Source organism: Vicia villosa, unplaced genomic scaffold, assembly GCF_029867415.1.
Source record: "Vicia villosa cultivar HV-30 ecotype Madison, WI unplaced genomic scaffold, Vvil1.0 ctg.000059F_1_1_1, whole genome shotgun sequence".
In the NCBI taxonomy this organism is placed as follows: domain Eukaryota; kingdom Viridiplantae; phylum Streptophyta; class Magnoliopsida; order Fabales; family Fabaceae; genus Vicia; species Vicia villosa.
In genome coordinates, this window is record NW_026704988.1 from 160,357 (window position 1) to 179,148 (window position 18,792).

The window sequence follows — 18,792 nt, forward strand, 5'->3', positions numbered from 1 at the left end:
AAATTTAAAATGTTGAATAATAAAGTTATGAAGTTGATTAATCACATAATTTTGTATCTGTATTCCCTTAATCTGAACAAAAACGTAAAAAAAAAAATATTATTATAATATTTCAGTCTTCATGCATTAGTTAACGAGGTTTGCTATTCTTACACCAAATACTTACACCAAACACTATTCACTGTATTTATACGGTGAACAATAGTTTTTTTAAATAAAAAATATATTTATGAATAATAATTTGAACAGTAACATGAACAGTGTCGATGAACAATGTTCCTGAGTAGTATATGAGAGTAACTTTTAATGGTGAAATAAAATTGATTGATGAAGTATAAAAAGTTGGTTAATGAACGCTCAAATATTAAAAATAATTTAGTAAAAAAATAAAGTTGGTTAATAAAATTATGAAGTTAGTTAATAAAGGTAGAGATATTAAAAATAATTTTTAGTTGCAAAACAAAATTGATTAATAAAAAATAAAATGTTGGTTAATGAAGTTATGAAGTTGGTTAATTAACGTCCATATTCTTAGTAGTTATGAAGTTGGTTAATGATATTCAAAATGTTAGTTAATAAAGTTATGAAGTTCGTTAATCACATTTTTTTTATCCGTACCCCTTAATCTAAATAAAAAAACGTAAAAAAAAATCTATTTATTTATATTTAAAAAAAATTATTATTATAATATTTTACTATTCACCGTATTAGTGAATAATAAAATATGATCTAGGTTTAAGATTTTAGTGTAGGGGTAGCATTTTTCATTAGTTAATAGTGAAATACAATAGAGGTAAGAATATTTTACTTTTCCTTCTTAAATAACTCATCTACCAGAGTCTTGACTTTCTTTCCCAATTGTTTCAAAGCCACCTCTATAAAACATTAAATTTTCTTGAACAAAATTACCCCAATGATAAAATATCATAATTGAACCGACTCATATATATGCATTAAACCAATTATACCCATAACAAACAGTAAGAGGTTTTGAACTAAATCAACCCAATTAAAAAGACTATTGATCTCTTTCCAAAAAAAAAGATTATGGATCATCCCAACCAAAATATAAACAACAATAGATCACAAAATCCCAAATTTCTCTTCCTTTTACGCTCACAATCACACGAGTCAAGACCACATAATATTCAATTTCTTATCTTTATAGTGAAATGTCACACCTTTATTATTGTGAGAAATTCAGTATTAAAATCCTGGGGATTCTCTAAGTAGCAGAGTGAGTTATATTAATATGAAAAAACTATTTTTATTTTATTGAATGTGATTATTATGTTACACCATCCTAACATAACAATGTTAATTGTGTCATTCTTTTCCAAATGTATTAATAACATCTCATTAAACTTAAGAAAGTCTTTCATTTAGTTGCACTTGCACTGCCAGAGGTTTCGCAGTACTGCTCGTGCTCAGGCTGGCATAACTGAAGTTGAAATAATGTTTGTGCATATTCTCCTCCTCCGCCAACACCAAATGGAAATTGAACAAACGGATTTTTGCTTGTTGCGGTTGTGGCCGTATCTGTTGTGCCATACACCTAGACCATTCACATTAACCTCATTGTTAGTGGCCTATGTGAATATGATTCAATGTTGTTAAATAGTAGTTTTAGCGCAACGGAACTTTAACAGATTTATATTGTTCTGCAGTACGCGATTTAGTATACAGTGTTGTTAAATAGCAGCTATACTATAGCACTAGAGTGTCTTGTGGTTTTGGGAATGCGGTGCAGATTAATTAACTAAACTGCGCACTGTACCTTTTTGTGCAGTTGTGTGTTTTCTTGTTGGCTAAGGTTTACCTTCTTATAGAGTTCCACATTTTCTTGATGGATTAGGTTTCCCTTTTGGTTCAGATCATGAATTTCGTCTGTCAGAATTTTCTCCTTTTTCATTCGGACTCCTTGGAGACTAAGTTCGAGTTGTCTCTCTAGATCTTGAAGGTTTCTGATGCTCAAACCGTAAAGCTGTTCTCCCATCAATTGCCTGCGATGGAAAAAAACTGTTAGTTCTCTCATTCATAATTCTTAGTGAGGTACGCGAATTCAAGATTTTACCGATGGTTTTCTTGTAGAGTCTGTAGTTGCTGCCTTAAAATGTCAGACTCCCTTTGCCAAAACTATCAGTTATCAAGTAAACAAAATGAGATTTGATTATTTATGGCAGCGAAAACTATGTGACATGACTAGAGTAGAGAGGATTAATAAAGCATACCTTGACTTCAGATTCTGGATATGTCACTTGTTGGTCTTCCTTGAAACTGTTATATCTCTCAATCACTGATTTCATGCTGGCCACAAGAAAGAATAATCATATTTGTAATTTTTTTTGCGAAATTATTAGTATCATTAATCATGAAAAGCTGTATCTAGAAAAGGCATGACGAAAACAAGTCTAGCATATGCATATTATAATAAGACACAGTTTTACTAGTGTCTTATTATTGACTTGAGTTCAATGTTTATGCAAAACAACAAACTACAAACTACAATGATTCAGTTTGCAAAGAAATAAGGGCAAAACAACAATGAGACAAGTAAAGTTTTAAGTTAAGCCGTTAAGGTGATGTAACTTTGGCATTTAAATACTTAAGGATTGAAATTGTTTAATCTACCTGGGCATTGCAGTTAACAAACTTAACTACATCTAGATATTCTTATCATAGTATGTAGGACTGCTCAAAAAATCTAAAAACTAAATCGAGCAGTTAAATTGAACTGAACTGAAATTAAAATAATCGAATTGTTATGTTTGGTTAGTGAACCAAACCATAATGCACAAACAGTTCTAAAATTGAACCAAAATTGAAACCGAACCGAATTGAAACTGAACCCGAACTAAAAAATGAAAAATACAGTTAAAATAAATTTAAAAAATTGAAAAATAGCTTAACTCGGTTGGGTTATTTAATAAACAGTTCGGTTTTGTCTTCTGACGGTTCAATATGGTTTGGAATTTCGAAACTGTATATCAAATTAATGATTTTGGTTATGTTCAGTTCGATTCTTAGTAAATTGAAACGGTTCGATTTAATTCAACTGAATTTTTGTTATAGTTTGATTTGGTTTAATTCAGTTTTCTCACGAACTGTACCATTAACAGCCCTATGGCTAGTATGCTTGATCATTATTCCATTTATACTCTCATGAGTTCCAATGTTGATCCTTTTTAGAGTCATGGAGTCATTGATTTACTGGAGGTGATTTCTATATAGGAAAATATAGAGAGATGAAGAGATGGATTCTTAGGAATTTCTAATCATAAGAATTAAAAGATCATTAGAGGTTGTTTAAGGGTCGGAAAACATTTTCAAACACTTTAGAATTGAGTGATTTATTTATTTGAGATGATGAAAATTTTAGTTACAAATGAATAGAAATTAGAAAGTGTTCTCGTGAACTTGTTGAATTAATTTTTTGTAATTCTTTTGTAATCTCTTTTTAAGACTATTGATTGGTAATGGAACACAGAGTTGATATCTTCTAGAGATTAAATTAATTTGAATCGAATTGGATAAACAATTTATGTGTGTTAATTATCTATTTTAATCTTATTCTTGTTAGTTTTTGGCTTTTATAAACTTAATTTGTAGATTGATTATTGCTTGAGCCATTTAATATTAATTTCTATTGATCTTTGTCATACACATCATATTTCTCTTGGTGTATTGCATTCTTGATCATTTGATTTTTCATAACTAGTGACACCGACCGTAGGCAAAAGTATAAGTTTACAAGTGAGTATTAGAGATTTTACATGTGATATCAAATATTTTTCCAAAGACATTAATTTTGAGTTGTGTAAAGGGAATGTGCAAATACTATTGATTCAACAAAAATGTATATAAACATTGAAAGGTGAGACCATGAATGACATTATCTTATGCTTCATAGATAAAGTACTGAGGAAAAACGCAAGGGAGAAGACTGCGATGAAAATGTGAGACTAGCTAATAATTGTATTGACAGAGTATTTAACTCATACGTCATGTTTGAAATAGCAAATATATTATTTCAGATGGTAAAGAATAAATATATTATGGAACAATTGACAAAATTTTATAAAATTATTGATGACTTAAAAAATGTTGAGGTAAAACTTGATGAAGAAGAGATGTCTCTACTACTTTTGAGAGGAGTATATTGTCCTAGTAAAAGTCACTAAAAAAAGTCATTTGGTTAATAGGAGATGCTTGAGAAGTTAAGAATTGCTCAAGAATGTGTGAGGATATATTGTGATAATCAAATGCAATCTATTTAGCTAATCATTAAGTGTGCCATGAGTGGACGAAGCTCATTGACATTCATTTTTACTATATTAGAGACATTGTTTTCAAGTTAGTAGGTTGTTTCGAAAGATAAGTTGGTTGATGTGTTCATCAAGTCATTATTTAGATTAAATTTCAAGGATTTTTTAGACTTGATCAATTTTGTTGAAGAACAATATTCATGATAATAGAGAGGAGTTAGGTGAATAATTGTTAAATTGACATCAACATCAATTTAATGGCGAAGTGGAGAATTTTGGAAGTTTGTAGTAAAAAAATTCATTGAAAAAAATTGAAGATTTTGGTTCTACAAAAAATGGCGGTATTTTTGACTGATTGGTCTTGAAATTTGTGACACTCTTCAGTTGTTTTTCTTTTTAATTTTCAAGTGTGGAGGTAATTTTTAGAGTGGGATACTTATAGAGAAAAAGAATGGTATTATTAGGGATTTCTAATACTAAGAATTGAAAGAATTTTAGAGGTTATCTAAAGTTTGGGAAGCATTTTTAGCCACCTTGAAATAATTAAGAGGTGTTCTTATAAATTCCTTGAGCTAATTTATTGTAATTCTCTTATAATTTGTTGAATTCTTGATTGAAAGTGGATTAGAGAGCTTTCCTCTCTCTTATAGTAGATTATTTTGAATCAAATTGAATAAAAATAATTATAATGTATTGATTCTCTGATTATTTTAAATTTGCATACACTTACTTCATAGATTAATTATAGCTTGAGAGTTGAGACTACTTGATTCTTAGGTTCATTAAAGGATGAATGCATATCAGTTCCAATAAATAATTTGTTTAGGTTGGGTAAGGATGTTAAAGTGGGAGGGTGAAGTTAGAGATATTCAAAAAGATAAACAATATCATGTGAGAGAAGTGTATTAACTATTGACACAAAATTTGACGAAAAATGATTCTGAAGTTTGAAATATCTTTTGGAGCAGGAAATTTCATACGAAGATTTTCCTATTTAATTAGAGATTATGGAGAATGGGTTACGAACTAAATATGATTTGACTAGATGTAACATTTTAAATTTTGGGTGGGTGGAATAATTCAACTAATATATTTTAATTGAGTTAAATAAGTGAAAATTGCTAATTTATGGTTTAATATCAATATTTATTTTTTAGTATAAACTAATTATAATATTTATAAATCAACAATTAATTTTTTTTTAATATGGTTATTTTGTCGAGTTAACGTTGGTTGATATATTGTATTGTGTTGTTTTATGAATTATTTCATTCTTTATTTTTTTTTTTACCATTAGTATCTGACATGTTGTACGTGTTGTTTTATGAATTATTTCATTCTTTTATTTTTTTCACTATTAGTATCTGACACACTGTACCTTCTAATCAAATTTAGAGGTCACTTCTGACATCAAGTGATTCCAGCACCTTTCAATTGTAGTTGTCGGTGATTGAACTATAATGATCTTTACCAAATCCAACGTCCATCACCAATAAAAAAACTAACAATTGATTTAATTTATTACTTTATTTATCATACATCTTGTGTCTAAATAAAGTTTTAATGATGTTCTTGACTTTTTAAGAAAAAGAAATAGCAATGTTTTAAAAATTGGACTGAACTGACTAACTCAATCAATTGGATCGGAAACGAGGCTGAATACAGTCCGATCAATGTTATAAAATCGCTAGTAAATCAAAATCGAAGTAGAACTGAAACAATCAGATTAAACCATCCAAAACTGTTTGAACCAATGACTCGAGTCGGTTTTGTAAAACCATCTGATTCATGAAATGCATCAAATTGGTCATTTTTATTAAAAAAATTAAGGTTAATGTCAATATTAAACTTAAAACATTCTTCTTTTACAGAAAAGTATTATTTTCCTCATTTACAGAAAAGCGTTTATTCGACAACCATACACACTTTCAAGTTCTATTACTTCCTTGTAGTTTTTTTAACCACGCTCTATCATCATTTCGCCGTCTGATCTTTCAAACATAATCACAATGTCCAACTCAATATTGATTGTTCTTCAACTCAATATTATTTGACGTTGTTCACGAGTGACTAGTTTGTCACCATTCAACTTGCATTTATTTATTGTTATTCAATTAAATACATTGTGTTGTTTATTTTTGGTAATTATATCCTATTAGATATAAGTATTTTTAATTATTTAAATTTTGTTTAAGGTTTTATGTTCTAACATTTTTATTTTGTTTTGAAATGGTTTAACTTTTTAATTGTAATTATTTGATTTGTTTAAATTGTTTTTAAATGAAAGTTGAAATTAAATGTACAATTATATTACATGTATTATTGAATTTATTATATTAAATTTGTAATAAATTTTTAAAATATTTATTTTATTAAATTATGAATATATAATTATTACTTTATTTATTTAATAATTGGTTCGACCGTAGATTTAATCTATTGAACCAATTAAACCATAAATCAAAAGTTTTATGGTCCAATCTTAGATCTAATTTTTAAAACATTGAAAAATAGTCATAGGAATTATGTTTATTTCGTAAGTATCAATATGACTATCATTCTTTCTTTATATGTTTTACAAGAAATGTACTGATTATAAAGGGTAGTTTTTTTTCTTAAAATTAAAAACATGGTACATTTGGTTTGAAAAGAGATATTCACAGTATTTGTTCTCTGTTTGATAGAAAAATTGCCACAAGTCTTGAAAAAAAGAGGACGAGAAGCTAGACAAAAACTCAAATTTGTTTACCAAAAGTTGTCCATTACCAAACTATGTAAAAGACATTCCATTCATTATTCTCTCCGATTATCTCTTAAGTATTTACAAAAATATTTATATCATAAATGATGTTGTAGTAAATTTTTATATTTGTAAATGTGGTTCATTGTCCACAGGGTAAAAAGTTGTGCGGTGGTTTAAAGGTTAACTTTTTTCGAATGACAAACCAATATATAAAAGCAACGAAATTTATATGAAAAAAAAAATCAACTACTAAAGCTATGAAAGGCGACACAAATAAAAACCTCATAAAAGAAGAAAATAATAATAACTTTACTAGAATCCAAACTTTAACATGACTAGTCTCCCAAAGCATACTCATCACTAAATGTGTTCAAACCACAAACATATTTTTCGTTTTAAATTATTTTTTAAATAAAATTATACTATTTAGTTTGATTGATTTAGTTTGCGGTTTATATTTTACAATTCGAATCAAATCGTGTTATGTTATAATTCAAATTTCACTTAACTCACATCCAATCCAAACTCAAATTTATTATATCTTAATTTTACGATTATAAATGATTTTCTCATTCACATGTTTTAAAAAATATATATACAAAATGAGAATACAATTGAATAATGAGTTAAGGAGAACAATTCTACCTTAAAAAAATAAAAAAAAAGTTGTTTCTCCAAAACCGGAAATTTCCATGTAGAAATCTTCCATGGGTTTCCCCGTAAAAAAAAAAAAAACCCAATTACTTGAAGGAAAATTATCCAAACTTACAAATTCAAGAACCACATAGGTATAACCAATAAATGATATCCTACATTCACCTACTACCCATAACACTAATTTTATGTTAAAAGCAACAAAGAAAGAACTTAGACCAATCACAGTTTTTATACTTGTATCCCCTATACAAAAGTATATAGAATACACTTTTTACGAAGAATTTTTTTTTTGTTTTAATTAATTACTTTGTGTTTATTATAAAAAAAAAAATGGGTTAGACTTTTAATTTGGATACAAGGTTGTTTATTTCAATTTTCTTTTCTATCTCAAGATACAAATAGAAATAATTGTTCTTATTTTGCTTTTCTCTATTTCTCTCTTTTATTATTTATTTTCTTTAAATTATTTTAATCTTAGTTTTTTCTTTGATCAAAATAGAGTGTTTATGTTTTTTTGGATAGATAGCTTCTTCTTTTTTCTTTTTTATTTTTTTTATTATTTTGGATTTTTTTATTCCTTATCTATTCTTGATTTTGAGTTTTTTTTCTTTTTCTTTGTAATAGATTCTTTGAAATGAGTAGAAGTTCCCGCTTTGATTAAAAATATTAAAGATGAGAATAAGAAAAACGAATAAATTTTAATGTAATCCTATATTGTAAAAAAAATCTACGAAAATTATATAACTTTTTTAAGAAGCTATAACTTAAAAATATTTGTTTAGCTTATAAAAATAGTTTCAATGTTTTTTTATAAACCGTAGAAAAAATAACTACACAAAAATTATAGAAAACAAATATTTTAGAAGTAAAGTTGAACCAATAGTAGTATTAGAGTTCTAATTGGCTAGGTGGGGAGCAAAAATGAATCCTAGTGGAATCAAGGCTAGTCATGTGGGTGACTCACACTTGTGACAGAGATTGTTGAATTTCAAGTGTGAAAGTGTTAAAGTCTCACATCGACTAGGAATAGAGAAATGTTGGGTTTATAACAAAGGTGACTCATACCCTCATTGCCTTAAGGTTTTGTGTGGACATGTGGCATCAAAGTCTCTTAGATCCCGAACGTTTAGCCCATTAATACTTCCGGTGCATGTTCTTAATCTAACTCATATTGTTGCTTTGAATAGGGATGTTCGAAATAAAATTTAGTTTGGAAAGAATGTCAATTATGATCATTTGAGAGTCTTTGGTTGTAGGGATTTTTTTCACTAAAGGATGAAAGATCCAAGTTGGATGTAAAGTCAAAATAATGTATCTTCATCGACTATGGGCAAGATGAGTTTGTTTAGTGGTTGTATGATCCTGTAGAAAAGAAGATGATCAGAAGTCGCGATACATGATGTGGGATATCATTAGATACATGATGTTTTGGATGTTAAGTTGTTGAAGTTAGCTAAAGTTCATACAAATGATAATGGTTTTGATATGATAACTCAAGCATTACCAAGAAGAAAGTTTGAAGATTGTTATGATATCGCGGGTTTGATGATTTCCTCCACATAGTTGTGAGTGGGAGGTTTGTTGGGTTTGGGATCCTTTCCTATGTGGCGAAAGGCCCAAATAAGATTAGCCCATTTGTCTCACAAATAAATATATAGATCTTCTTATTTCCTTGAAGTTAAAACCATTAGGTGCAAGACTCTTATTTCCTTCACATATAGAGACTTCAAGATCAACCTTTGTGGAAAGAAATGGGGAGCAGAGGAGGATATTTTCTACCAAACAAAAAGATGAAAATTCACCTCATCCAACTATGGACGATCAAAAAAAGGTTTCAAAAATTACTGAGTGAAAAGCTAGTCACCTCTTGTCAAATCTCAGCCACTCATTCTCTTGTCAAATCTCAGCCACTCCTTCCAACCAAGAATCCTCAATCTGAAGCGCCAAGACAGAGTTTATTTTAATCATGATCTTAACAAGTACATGAAAGAATCTTGTTTTAGCATCTCATTCTTTTAAACATTTAGCCTTTGAACTTTGAAACAAAAGGATTTATCTAATTCTTTACAGAGAACATAGATCAGAAATGACCCTTCTTCTCTCCATTAACTCGAGTTACTAGATGACTCCGTTCACTTTTAAGTCCAAAATTTTAATCTTTTTTCTTAAGGTATCAATAAAATGGATCAGGTTACCAAAAACTTTCTTATTCCAAAATTTTCAACACACCTTTCAGAGATTTAAGTTTCTCTTTAAGAACAAAAGCTTTCCAACCCACTGAATTAAAATTGGCGTAAATAGAATAAACCACATCAAAGAGTGTATGAACCAACAAATTTTTATTTAATCTAAAAGATTTAGGGGCACACATCTAATTCACATAGAAAAGATTAACAAGGCAATGATCAGAAATATTTGTAGGAAGCACCCACTGAGTCATTAAGCCCTAAATCTCACATTCAACGTTACCCATAAGGATCTTATCTAGCCTACTAACATCCCCTCCATTTGATTAAAATCAAGTAAAGTCCGTACCTAATAAGAGGGATCAATAACATGAAATGAAATTATAAAATCCAAGACAATCAGCTTACCCATCCTATCGGAAGCTACCATTAGCACCAATTTTCTTAGAGGGAGGCATACATAGTTAAAGTCAATGAGAACACGCCATACGTCACCCCAGATGCTCTTTTCACAAGAAAATTCCCTCCACAATAATTTTTATTAGACAAAGAACACTTAGAATACACATTGACAACAAAATATTTGGTCTTAGATACCCTCCACTTAATATAAATATCACAAAAATCCAACCTAGATAAAAGAATGTTTAAATACCTTTTGAGATACACCAAATAGAAAGAAGACCACCATTTTTATTTACTTCAAGAATAATATTTCAGCAGCAAAAAGAATTTTCCCAAAGAAAAAAACAAAACAAAAAAAGATAAGAACCTCGCTAAGCTTAGTCTTTTGGATATCCACAAAATCTAGAGAGTCAAAGTAAAATACTACTTAACTTTAGACTTTTTTATTTTTCTTCCAAGACCACATGATTGAAGGATCCTATGAACATCGAGCATGACTCCTAGTCGTTCTTGCACTTATGGTGATTATTCTCTTTTCTCTAGCCCAACTAATCTAGCTGCTTCTTCCTTATCACTCAACTTAAAATGACATCCCAATTGTTTATATAACTTAAAAAGTTTCAAATACATTTTATTATCAAGGATCTAATAAAACTCAAAAAAATCGAGGGGAATCAAAACATGGTGCTCTAAACGAGTAGCAAGTGAAAAAGGAGTATCTCCATGAGTAACAGACAAGATAAGCCCTATAATATCCAAATCTTATTCAAAGAGAGAGTTGGGAACTATCATGAAAATATAAATAAATAGAATCACAAGGTGTTAGAAAACCAGATAAAACAAAAGGGCTAACAATACCCGAGATTGGTTGGGGGTGGAGTGCAAAGGAGTTAACTGCTCCAGAATAGGTTCAACACCTAAAGTCTAGCACCTAAGTAAATAAAGTTGGAAAATGGAAGTAGAATCAAACTCTGTCTAAGAACAAGTATTCTCTCTTCCTAGAGAGGAAGGAAATAAGTGAGAATCATCTCTGAAGGCTAAAGTAACCAAATAAAAAGAAGATGATGAAAATCCTAAATCCAAAAATCAAGAAGAAAGTAATTGATGACACTCTGTCATCATGCAATTTAATTAACAATTTGCATATATTTTTTTATAATTTTTAGTAGTTTATGTAGGAGTTTTATGAAGAAATAGGAAGAAAGTGAAGTAGTTGAAGAAACAACGAAAACCTAGAAAATGTGAGAATTTGTGAAGAAAAAGAGCAATTCATCCCTAGAAAAATTGTGCTCAGATCGTGGCACGAAATCCTATAAAATGATCACATCACATCACAATATAATGGGATCGTGACACAATCTAGCTGCAATAAAGGACATCGTGAGACTATCTAAAGTGATTGTGGCATGATTTAAGGGATTCTGACGCGTTTTGACATCTATAAAATGGGAAAATGCAGTTTTTGTTGATGATCTTTTTATTGGCACATGATTTTGACAACAAAGGCAAAATTAAAGCTTCGAAAAAAAGGTTTTTATCACCGGAAGTCAAATTCTTACTGGAAATTCATGTATTGTTTTTATGCTTCTATTACTATGAACTATTTCAGTATAAGTAGCTAAATTTCCTTTGATTAGGTTTGTTAGATGAACCTGTATGAATTTATTGTTACACTTGCTAAATTTCTATTAGTGACAAAGGATTATGAGCAAAATTAATCTCCAAAGAAGTAGGCATTGTTCCATCAGGTGAAGAAAAATTAATATGAAGCAAGGGAGAGTCATCCAAACAAAGAGTGGGGTGCAAAGAGGGAGTATACCTTTCGATGATTTAATGGCTAAGGCCCACCTAAAAATCACTTGAATTAGGGTTGATTTCAAAAACTTTTATGTGCTTGAAAAAACCAATTGGATCAGATGCCCACATTTTATTCAGACCAAGGAAATATACATCATTTGGCATGATATACTTTGGAGCGATATTTTGAATACTAGATATGAGATTTGGATTGTCTATCCTTTTGAAAGGGGTAGGGTGACTAGACTTCAGACTGCTTTCATGATTACTGGCAGACCCCCCAAACAAACACAGATCTTTTTAACATGCTTTGTCCTTACTCTCACGCTTTCTGAGAAACTTCACAAAAGGTCACCCATCTGAATACTACTCCAAGTCAAGCACGCTTAACTATGGAGTTCTTATTTGTTAGGATAGCGAAAAGAAGATGCATCTTGTTGGTATAGGTAGTACCAAATCAATCCTTATAAGCCTTCCTTCAACTATGCTGACCCCATTAACCAACACGAGTCTTTTCAGCATGCTTTGTCCTCACTCGCACGCTTTATAAGAAATTTCCTAGAAGGTCACCCATCCAAATACTACTTAAAGTCAAACACGCTTAACTGTGGAGTTCTTATATGTTAGGCTACCAAAAAAATATGCATCTTGTTGGTATAGATAGTACCAATCAGTCGTTATAAGCGTTCCTTTAACTATGCAGTCTCATACCTGCACAGCCTCAGGATCACTCTCATTCTAATGCGAATTTGGTGACCACTCGTCTCACTTGGGAGTGTCTCATTATCATGCCTCGTGCTTCGACAACCACTCTCTGTCCTCCTTGGCCTCTAGTGTTATATGATTTGTAACGCCTCAGACGGCTTTCAGGATTACCGACTAACCCCACAAACCAACACGGGTCTTTTCAGTATGTTTTATCCTCACTCACACACGTTTTAGGAAACTTCTCAGAATGTCACTCATCCAAATACTACTCCAAATCAAGCACTCCTAAGTGTGGAGTTCTTATCGATTAAGCTACCGAAAAAAGATGCATCTTGTTGGTATAGATAGTATCAATCAATTCTTATAAGCCTTTTTCAACTTTGTAGTCCCATACCTGTACAACCTAAGGATCCCTCTCATTTCGATTTGAATTCGGCGGCCACATCTCGCCCTCTTCGACCTTGAGAATATCTCATTGTCATACCTCGTGCACCAACAACCATTCCTCGTCCTCATTGGCCTCGGGTTTTACATGCCCACCAACTTTCGTTTGGTTCTACCCCAAACTACATTGTTCTGAGAGAGGTCTCCTCTGATACCATTTGTAATGCCCCAGATTGCTTATTTTATTATCGACTAACACTATAAACTAACACGAGTCTTTTTAACATGTTTTGTCCTCACTCACACACATTCCAGGAAACTTCCTAGAAGGTCACCCATCCAAATACTACTCCAAGTTAGACTAGCGAAAATAATATGCATCTTGTTGGTATAGTAGTACCAATCAATCATTATAAGCCTTCCTTCAACTATGCACTCCTATACCTGCACAACCTCAGGATCCCTCTCATTCCGATGTGAATTCGGCGACCACTCCTCTCCCTCTTGGGCCTTGGGAGTGTCTCATTGTCATGCATTGTGAACTGAAAAATCACTCCCCATCCTTGTTGGCATTGGGTGTTACACGTTCACTCTTAGAGTTACTTTTGATATAATTTTTTTGATCTCTAAGCAAACAATGAGAAAGGTAGGGGAATTTGGTTTATGGGAAGATGGGGTAATGGTCTAGAATTTTCAATGGAGAAGACCTCTTTTTGACATTGAGAAAGACTTGATGGATGGCCTGCTCCTGACTATCTAGAGAGTTATCCTCTCGCTTGAGAACCATATTTATTGTTGGTTGCCCAGGGAGACTGATGTTTACACGTTCGTTTCTGCCTATTGTAATATTTTTTTAGTCTCATTTTCCTTTATTTACATCCTTATGGAAAACCAAAAATAATTTTATTGTTGCAAATTCACTGATTGACGAGGAAGACATAGAAGATAAGTGTATTTTGCATACCAAGAAATGGTATCTTGATAGGTTGTCAGGGTATTCTTGCTCCTTTTCTAATTGACTTACAGATCCTATTCTTTGTCTGTGCCAATAACATTTCAATTATGTCATCTAGTTTTCTGAGGGACCCTGATGCGCTTGGAGGAGGATGCTCTATTGATGGTGTTTTTTTTTTTTTAATTATAGCTTGATTCTTTTGATATGAGTTCTAATTCTTTGAGCCGCTTGTGTCTCTTTTAGTATATATATATTTTTTGCTTTGTTTTCTTTCATGGATTCTTCGTGCACTTCTTGTGTAGGCTTCGTAACTCTTCCACTTTTTTTTTGATGGATTTTTCGTGCACTTCTTGTGCCGGCTTACTAACTCCTCCACTTTATATCTTGGATTCTTTATCTCTTTTATTTATATATAATTATTTTCCTTTTTAAATAAGAATATTGAAAGGCAAATGCTTGTTCATTTTGAGACTTTGAAATCTTGAATCTACTCCTTTAGTTACTAGACCAATCAAACATTTTTCCGCAATCAAGAAAAAAAAAAAAGGTTTAGAGTGTGATTGCACTATGATCACACTTTTCTTTTAAATGACAAATAAAATATATAAAAGTGAATAGAAATACTCCAATCCAATACAAGACATAATGTGTTACTTATTTATAACTTAATCCTCTAAATGCATGCTAGATTTTACTGTAAGTTTATCAGAATGATAGAGACCCTACCACCTTATACGAAACATGCACCAAAACAATAGAAAGCAAGGTAATTTCTATTTAATTAGCTAGTTAGTTGCTATAGGTTTTATTACATTATCAAAACTAGTGGAGACAAATGGGTGCATTTTTTAAATGATTATGATCCAAACTAAATAATATAAATATTACTTTTGGATATACTTGACAATGACTAAAAAGGCTTGGTGTTTTCAATTTTAAATAATTAAATTATAATACTTTTTTGAAATAATTACATTTTAAGTATCTAAAGTTAATATTGAAATGTTGTACACCTCATATTTTACTGACCTTAAATTAAAAGAACTAAGAGTGTGTTGTTTTCAAGAGTTGAAATAATATTTCTTAAAATATTACTTTAGAAATACAATAATTTTACGTTTTGTTTAAATTTTAAAACTTTTTAAAGATATTTTTTATTTCCAAAAATTTTATTTACACATAATTCTTTTATTACTATTTTGAAGCTTAAAGGATGAGAATGTAGTTTTTCCAAAAAAATTAATGGAGCTCACTATACTTTTCTAATATTTTTTAATATTTTACTTGTTTATAATTTTAAATTACAAAAATTTAACAATTATTTCTAAAAGTTTAAATTTTTATCAAATATATAATTAGAAATATTATTTTTTTAAATCTTAAAATAAGCATACTCTAAATTTTTTTTATAAAAATTAATGGTTAATTTATTAGAAGAAATTAAAATGTTTTTATATAAGTAATTGGAGTACTCTGCCCAAAGATACAAAAAGAGAAATTAGTAGTATTGGTTATGGAGAAATTAAAATGTTAATATGACATAGATTACATTCTTGATCTTGATTTTATAAGTAAAATTCGTTGGATATCCCTACACGAGAGTTAATTCTCCTTTGTGGACTAAGTTGCTATACATTGAATAATTATCAACTGAACTCAAATATTTGAGGAGATGTCAAAATAACACATTTCAAAATAATAGAAGTTTTAATTGACGACTATATATATAGACTAAGGTTCCTAATATACAGTATGTATACAAGAAATGAATTATTACTTTTTTTCATTTAAAGAATGTTCAAGGCATTAGAAATATCAGTTAAGGATGATTCACAAATCAACAAGTGTCAATCACTTGTTTTTACACTTTTGCGTTTCAGGACCATTGTTTTCAGGATTACCATTGTCAGTGTCTAGAGAACTTCTTGGATACATCCATGTATTCTTGTAATTCTTGATAAATCAGTATGTCGTAGATCCTTAGGTTATGTGTGTATGCACACTCATATGTTTGTTTCGCTTTTGCCTTAAATTGTGATTATAGTTTTAATCTTTTTTATTTGAGCATGTTTTGTATAAATTAGTTATTAAATTAATTTCAATAAGAAGATTACCTATAATTGTTGAATTCAAGTGTGAGTGATTAATCTCCTCACATCGATTATAAATGGTGATAGAAATGGTAAATGCCTCTTATAGTCTAAACCTTAAACCCATTCACACATCTGACATTCTCCGAATTCTTCAACAAGTGATATTAGAGTCAAGTTTAAATTTAAAGTAAAAAATGAGATTCTAATAAGAATCAATGTTAGTGATATGAATAACTCACACTTATAAAAGAGTGTTAAATTCAAATGTGAGTGACTAAATCTCATATTAAATAAAATTAGTGAAAATATAAGATTTATAATCTATTGACAGGCGTTCTCTTCTCTAACAAATGGATCCTAATTATGGCAAAATAAAAGATAAACAACACTTTTTGAGATCAAATTAACTAAATATTTTATGTTAAGTTAATTAGTTAGTTTTGCACTTGGGGGATAATTTATAGTTGATCAAATACATATGTTAAAAAAATTAATATACTAAAATGAAAAGAAAAAAAAAGTAAAATCACATTATAGTTCTAGCAATAGACCTCTCTACTCAGGGACTATACCTTTGAGAGAACACAGTACATGAAGGTTAATTAAGTTGAGATATATAATACTAAACCATCCATTAATCTAGCTTAGTTTCACTTAACAAGTATCATCACCATATTTTTTAATCATTATTTCTGTAGATGTATATATAATAACAGTATTGAACCAATTTTTTTTTATATAATAACAGAATAGCATTTTTATTCTGTGTCCAAACATATATATATATATATATATATATATATATATATATATATATATATATATATATATATATATATATATATATATATATATATATATATATATATACAAATTAAAATTGTCAAACATCAATGTCCAAAAATAGATGATTAAGAAAATTGTATAAAATGATGAAATATATAAAAACCTGGTGTTTGCATATTCATAAAGCTTTCCAGTAGCTGAGAATATAACAAGTCCAACTTGTGCATCACAAAGGATCGCCAACTCTTTGGCTTTCTTGATCAAACCTTTTCTCCTCTTTGAGAAAGTCACTTGCCTGCTTGTACAGTTCTCGATCCTTCTTATCACAATCTTCCCTCTTCCCATTCTTTTCACCTAGCTAGGGTTTCTGAAACAGTTAGATATATAATTAATATTTATATATATAAACTGAAAAAAAGAAAAGAAAAAGATTTAGAGTTTTACTTCAAAGATGATGTGAGATGAAGATGATGCAGTAAAGAAGAGTTTCCATTTTTAGTTTATGGAAAGAGAGGTTTTTATATAGAATAAGCAGAGAAAGGTTAAAGGAAGTTGGGTGAAAGAGGAAGGTGCTTACTGTTTAGATTAGAATATATTAATTGTAGATCTTTACTGCTGTGACTCGTGAGTTGTGAAGTACTTTCTACAGTAAAGTATTTCATTCTTCAAGAAACTACAACTATATGAATGAATGAATAGAATAATATTGCGTATTTGTTTTTTTATCATTTTTATGAATGCGCCGTCAGCCGTATAAGTCTTTGACACGTTACAAATAAGAGGTACACTTTGTTGATGACAAACCTAAACAAAATATATTTACAACAGCAATGCTATTTGTACACCATAGTATGCACCAACACCGTATGTACGGACGACACTGTTCATGTACGGACGGTACTATTCACAGTCCGTACATGAATAGTGCAATATTATATTAACTTTTTTTTTTATGTTTTTTTATTTTTTTAAATATTAATTTTTAAAATTTTTTTTTTATGTTTTTAAAAAAAATATTTGACAATACCTGCAGATTTACTTCCGGATTTACCTGCATTTGACATTACCTGCGGATTTACCTAAATTCATAGGTAAATTCGCAAGTAAATTCGCAGGTATTGTCAAATTCGTAGGTAAATCCGCAAGTAAATCCGCAGTATTGTCAAACCCGTAAGTAAATCCGCAAGTAAAATCCGCAGGTATTATCAAATCCGTAGGTAAATCCGCAGGTATTGTCAAATATTCTTTTAAAAAACATAAAAAAATATTTTTAAAAAAATAATATTTAAAAAAAACGTAAAAAAAAATTAATATAATATTGCACTGTTCATGTACGGACGGTGAATAGTACCGTCCGTACATGAACAGTGTCGTCCGTACATACGGTGTAGGTGTACACTTTGGTGTACAAATAGCATTTTTCTATTTACAAATATGAATTATCCCGTACTAACAAAGAATGCGGGAAGTTTGCAAGTAACCTAGGTTAATACTCTTATTGTTCACCACTACACAAATAGATGAGAATTTTTTTATTGACCTCCTAATCTTCTCGGTCACTTGCGGCGAAATTTCTAGAATACTCCTATATTTTGGAAATACATCTCCGAAATCACTTTTTTCTGAAAAAAAATTATTTCGGAAGTGCATTTCCGAAAAAAACCAAAAAAAAAGTGATTTCGGAAATGCACTTCCGAAAACACAAAAAAAAAAGTGTTTTCGGAAGTCCATTAATATTCTAATTTTTGGTCTTGGAATATTTCAGAAATACGTTTCCGAAAAAATTCAATAGTTATTAAAAAATTAAAATCAA

The 18,792-nt window shown here is 29.9% G+C and overlaps 1 protein-coding gene across 4 annotated transcripts; it reads right to left on the reverse strand.

Moving 5' to 3' along the window:
• Positions 1-1,267: 1,267 nt before the first annotated feature.
• Positions 1,268-17,611, reverse strand: LOC131623238 (agamous-like MADS-box protein AGL21). Of its 4 annotated transcripts, none has more exons than XM_058894238.1 (6): positions 17,424-17,611; positions 17,143-17,333; positions 2,232-2,307; positions 2,075-2,136; positions 1,778-2,003; positions 1,268-1,555 (listed from the first exon to the last, which is right to left on the reverse strand). In XM_058894238.1, the coding sequence occupies exons 2-6, from the start codon at positions 17,322-17,324 to the stop codon at positions 1,379-1,381; spliced, it is 723 nt and encodes a 240-aa protein (XP_058750221.1). In that variant the 5' UTR covers positions 17,325-17,333; positions 17,424-17,611; the 3' UTR covers positions 1,268-1,378. The 4 variants fall into 4 exon arrangements, with proteins under 4 accessions (XP_058750221.1, XP_058750220.1, XP_058750219.1 ...); XM_058894237.1 differs by having other exon boundaries at positions 17,143-17,337; XM_058894236.1 differs by having other exon boundaries at positions 17,143-17,346; positions 17,424-17,609.
• Between the last annotated feature and the right edge of the window lie 1,181 nt (positions 17,612-18,792).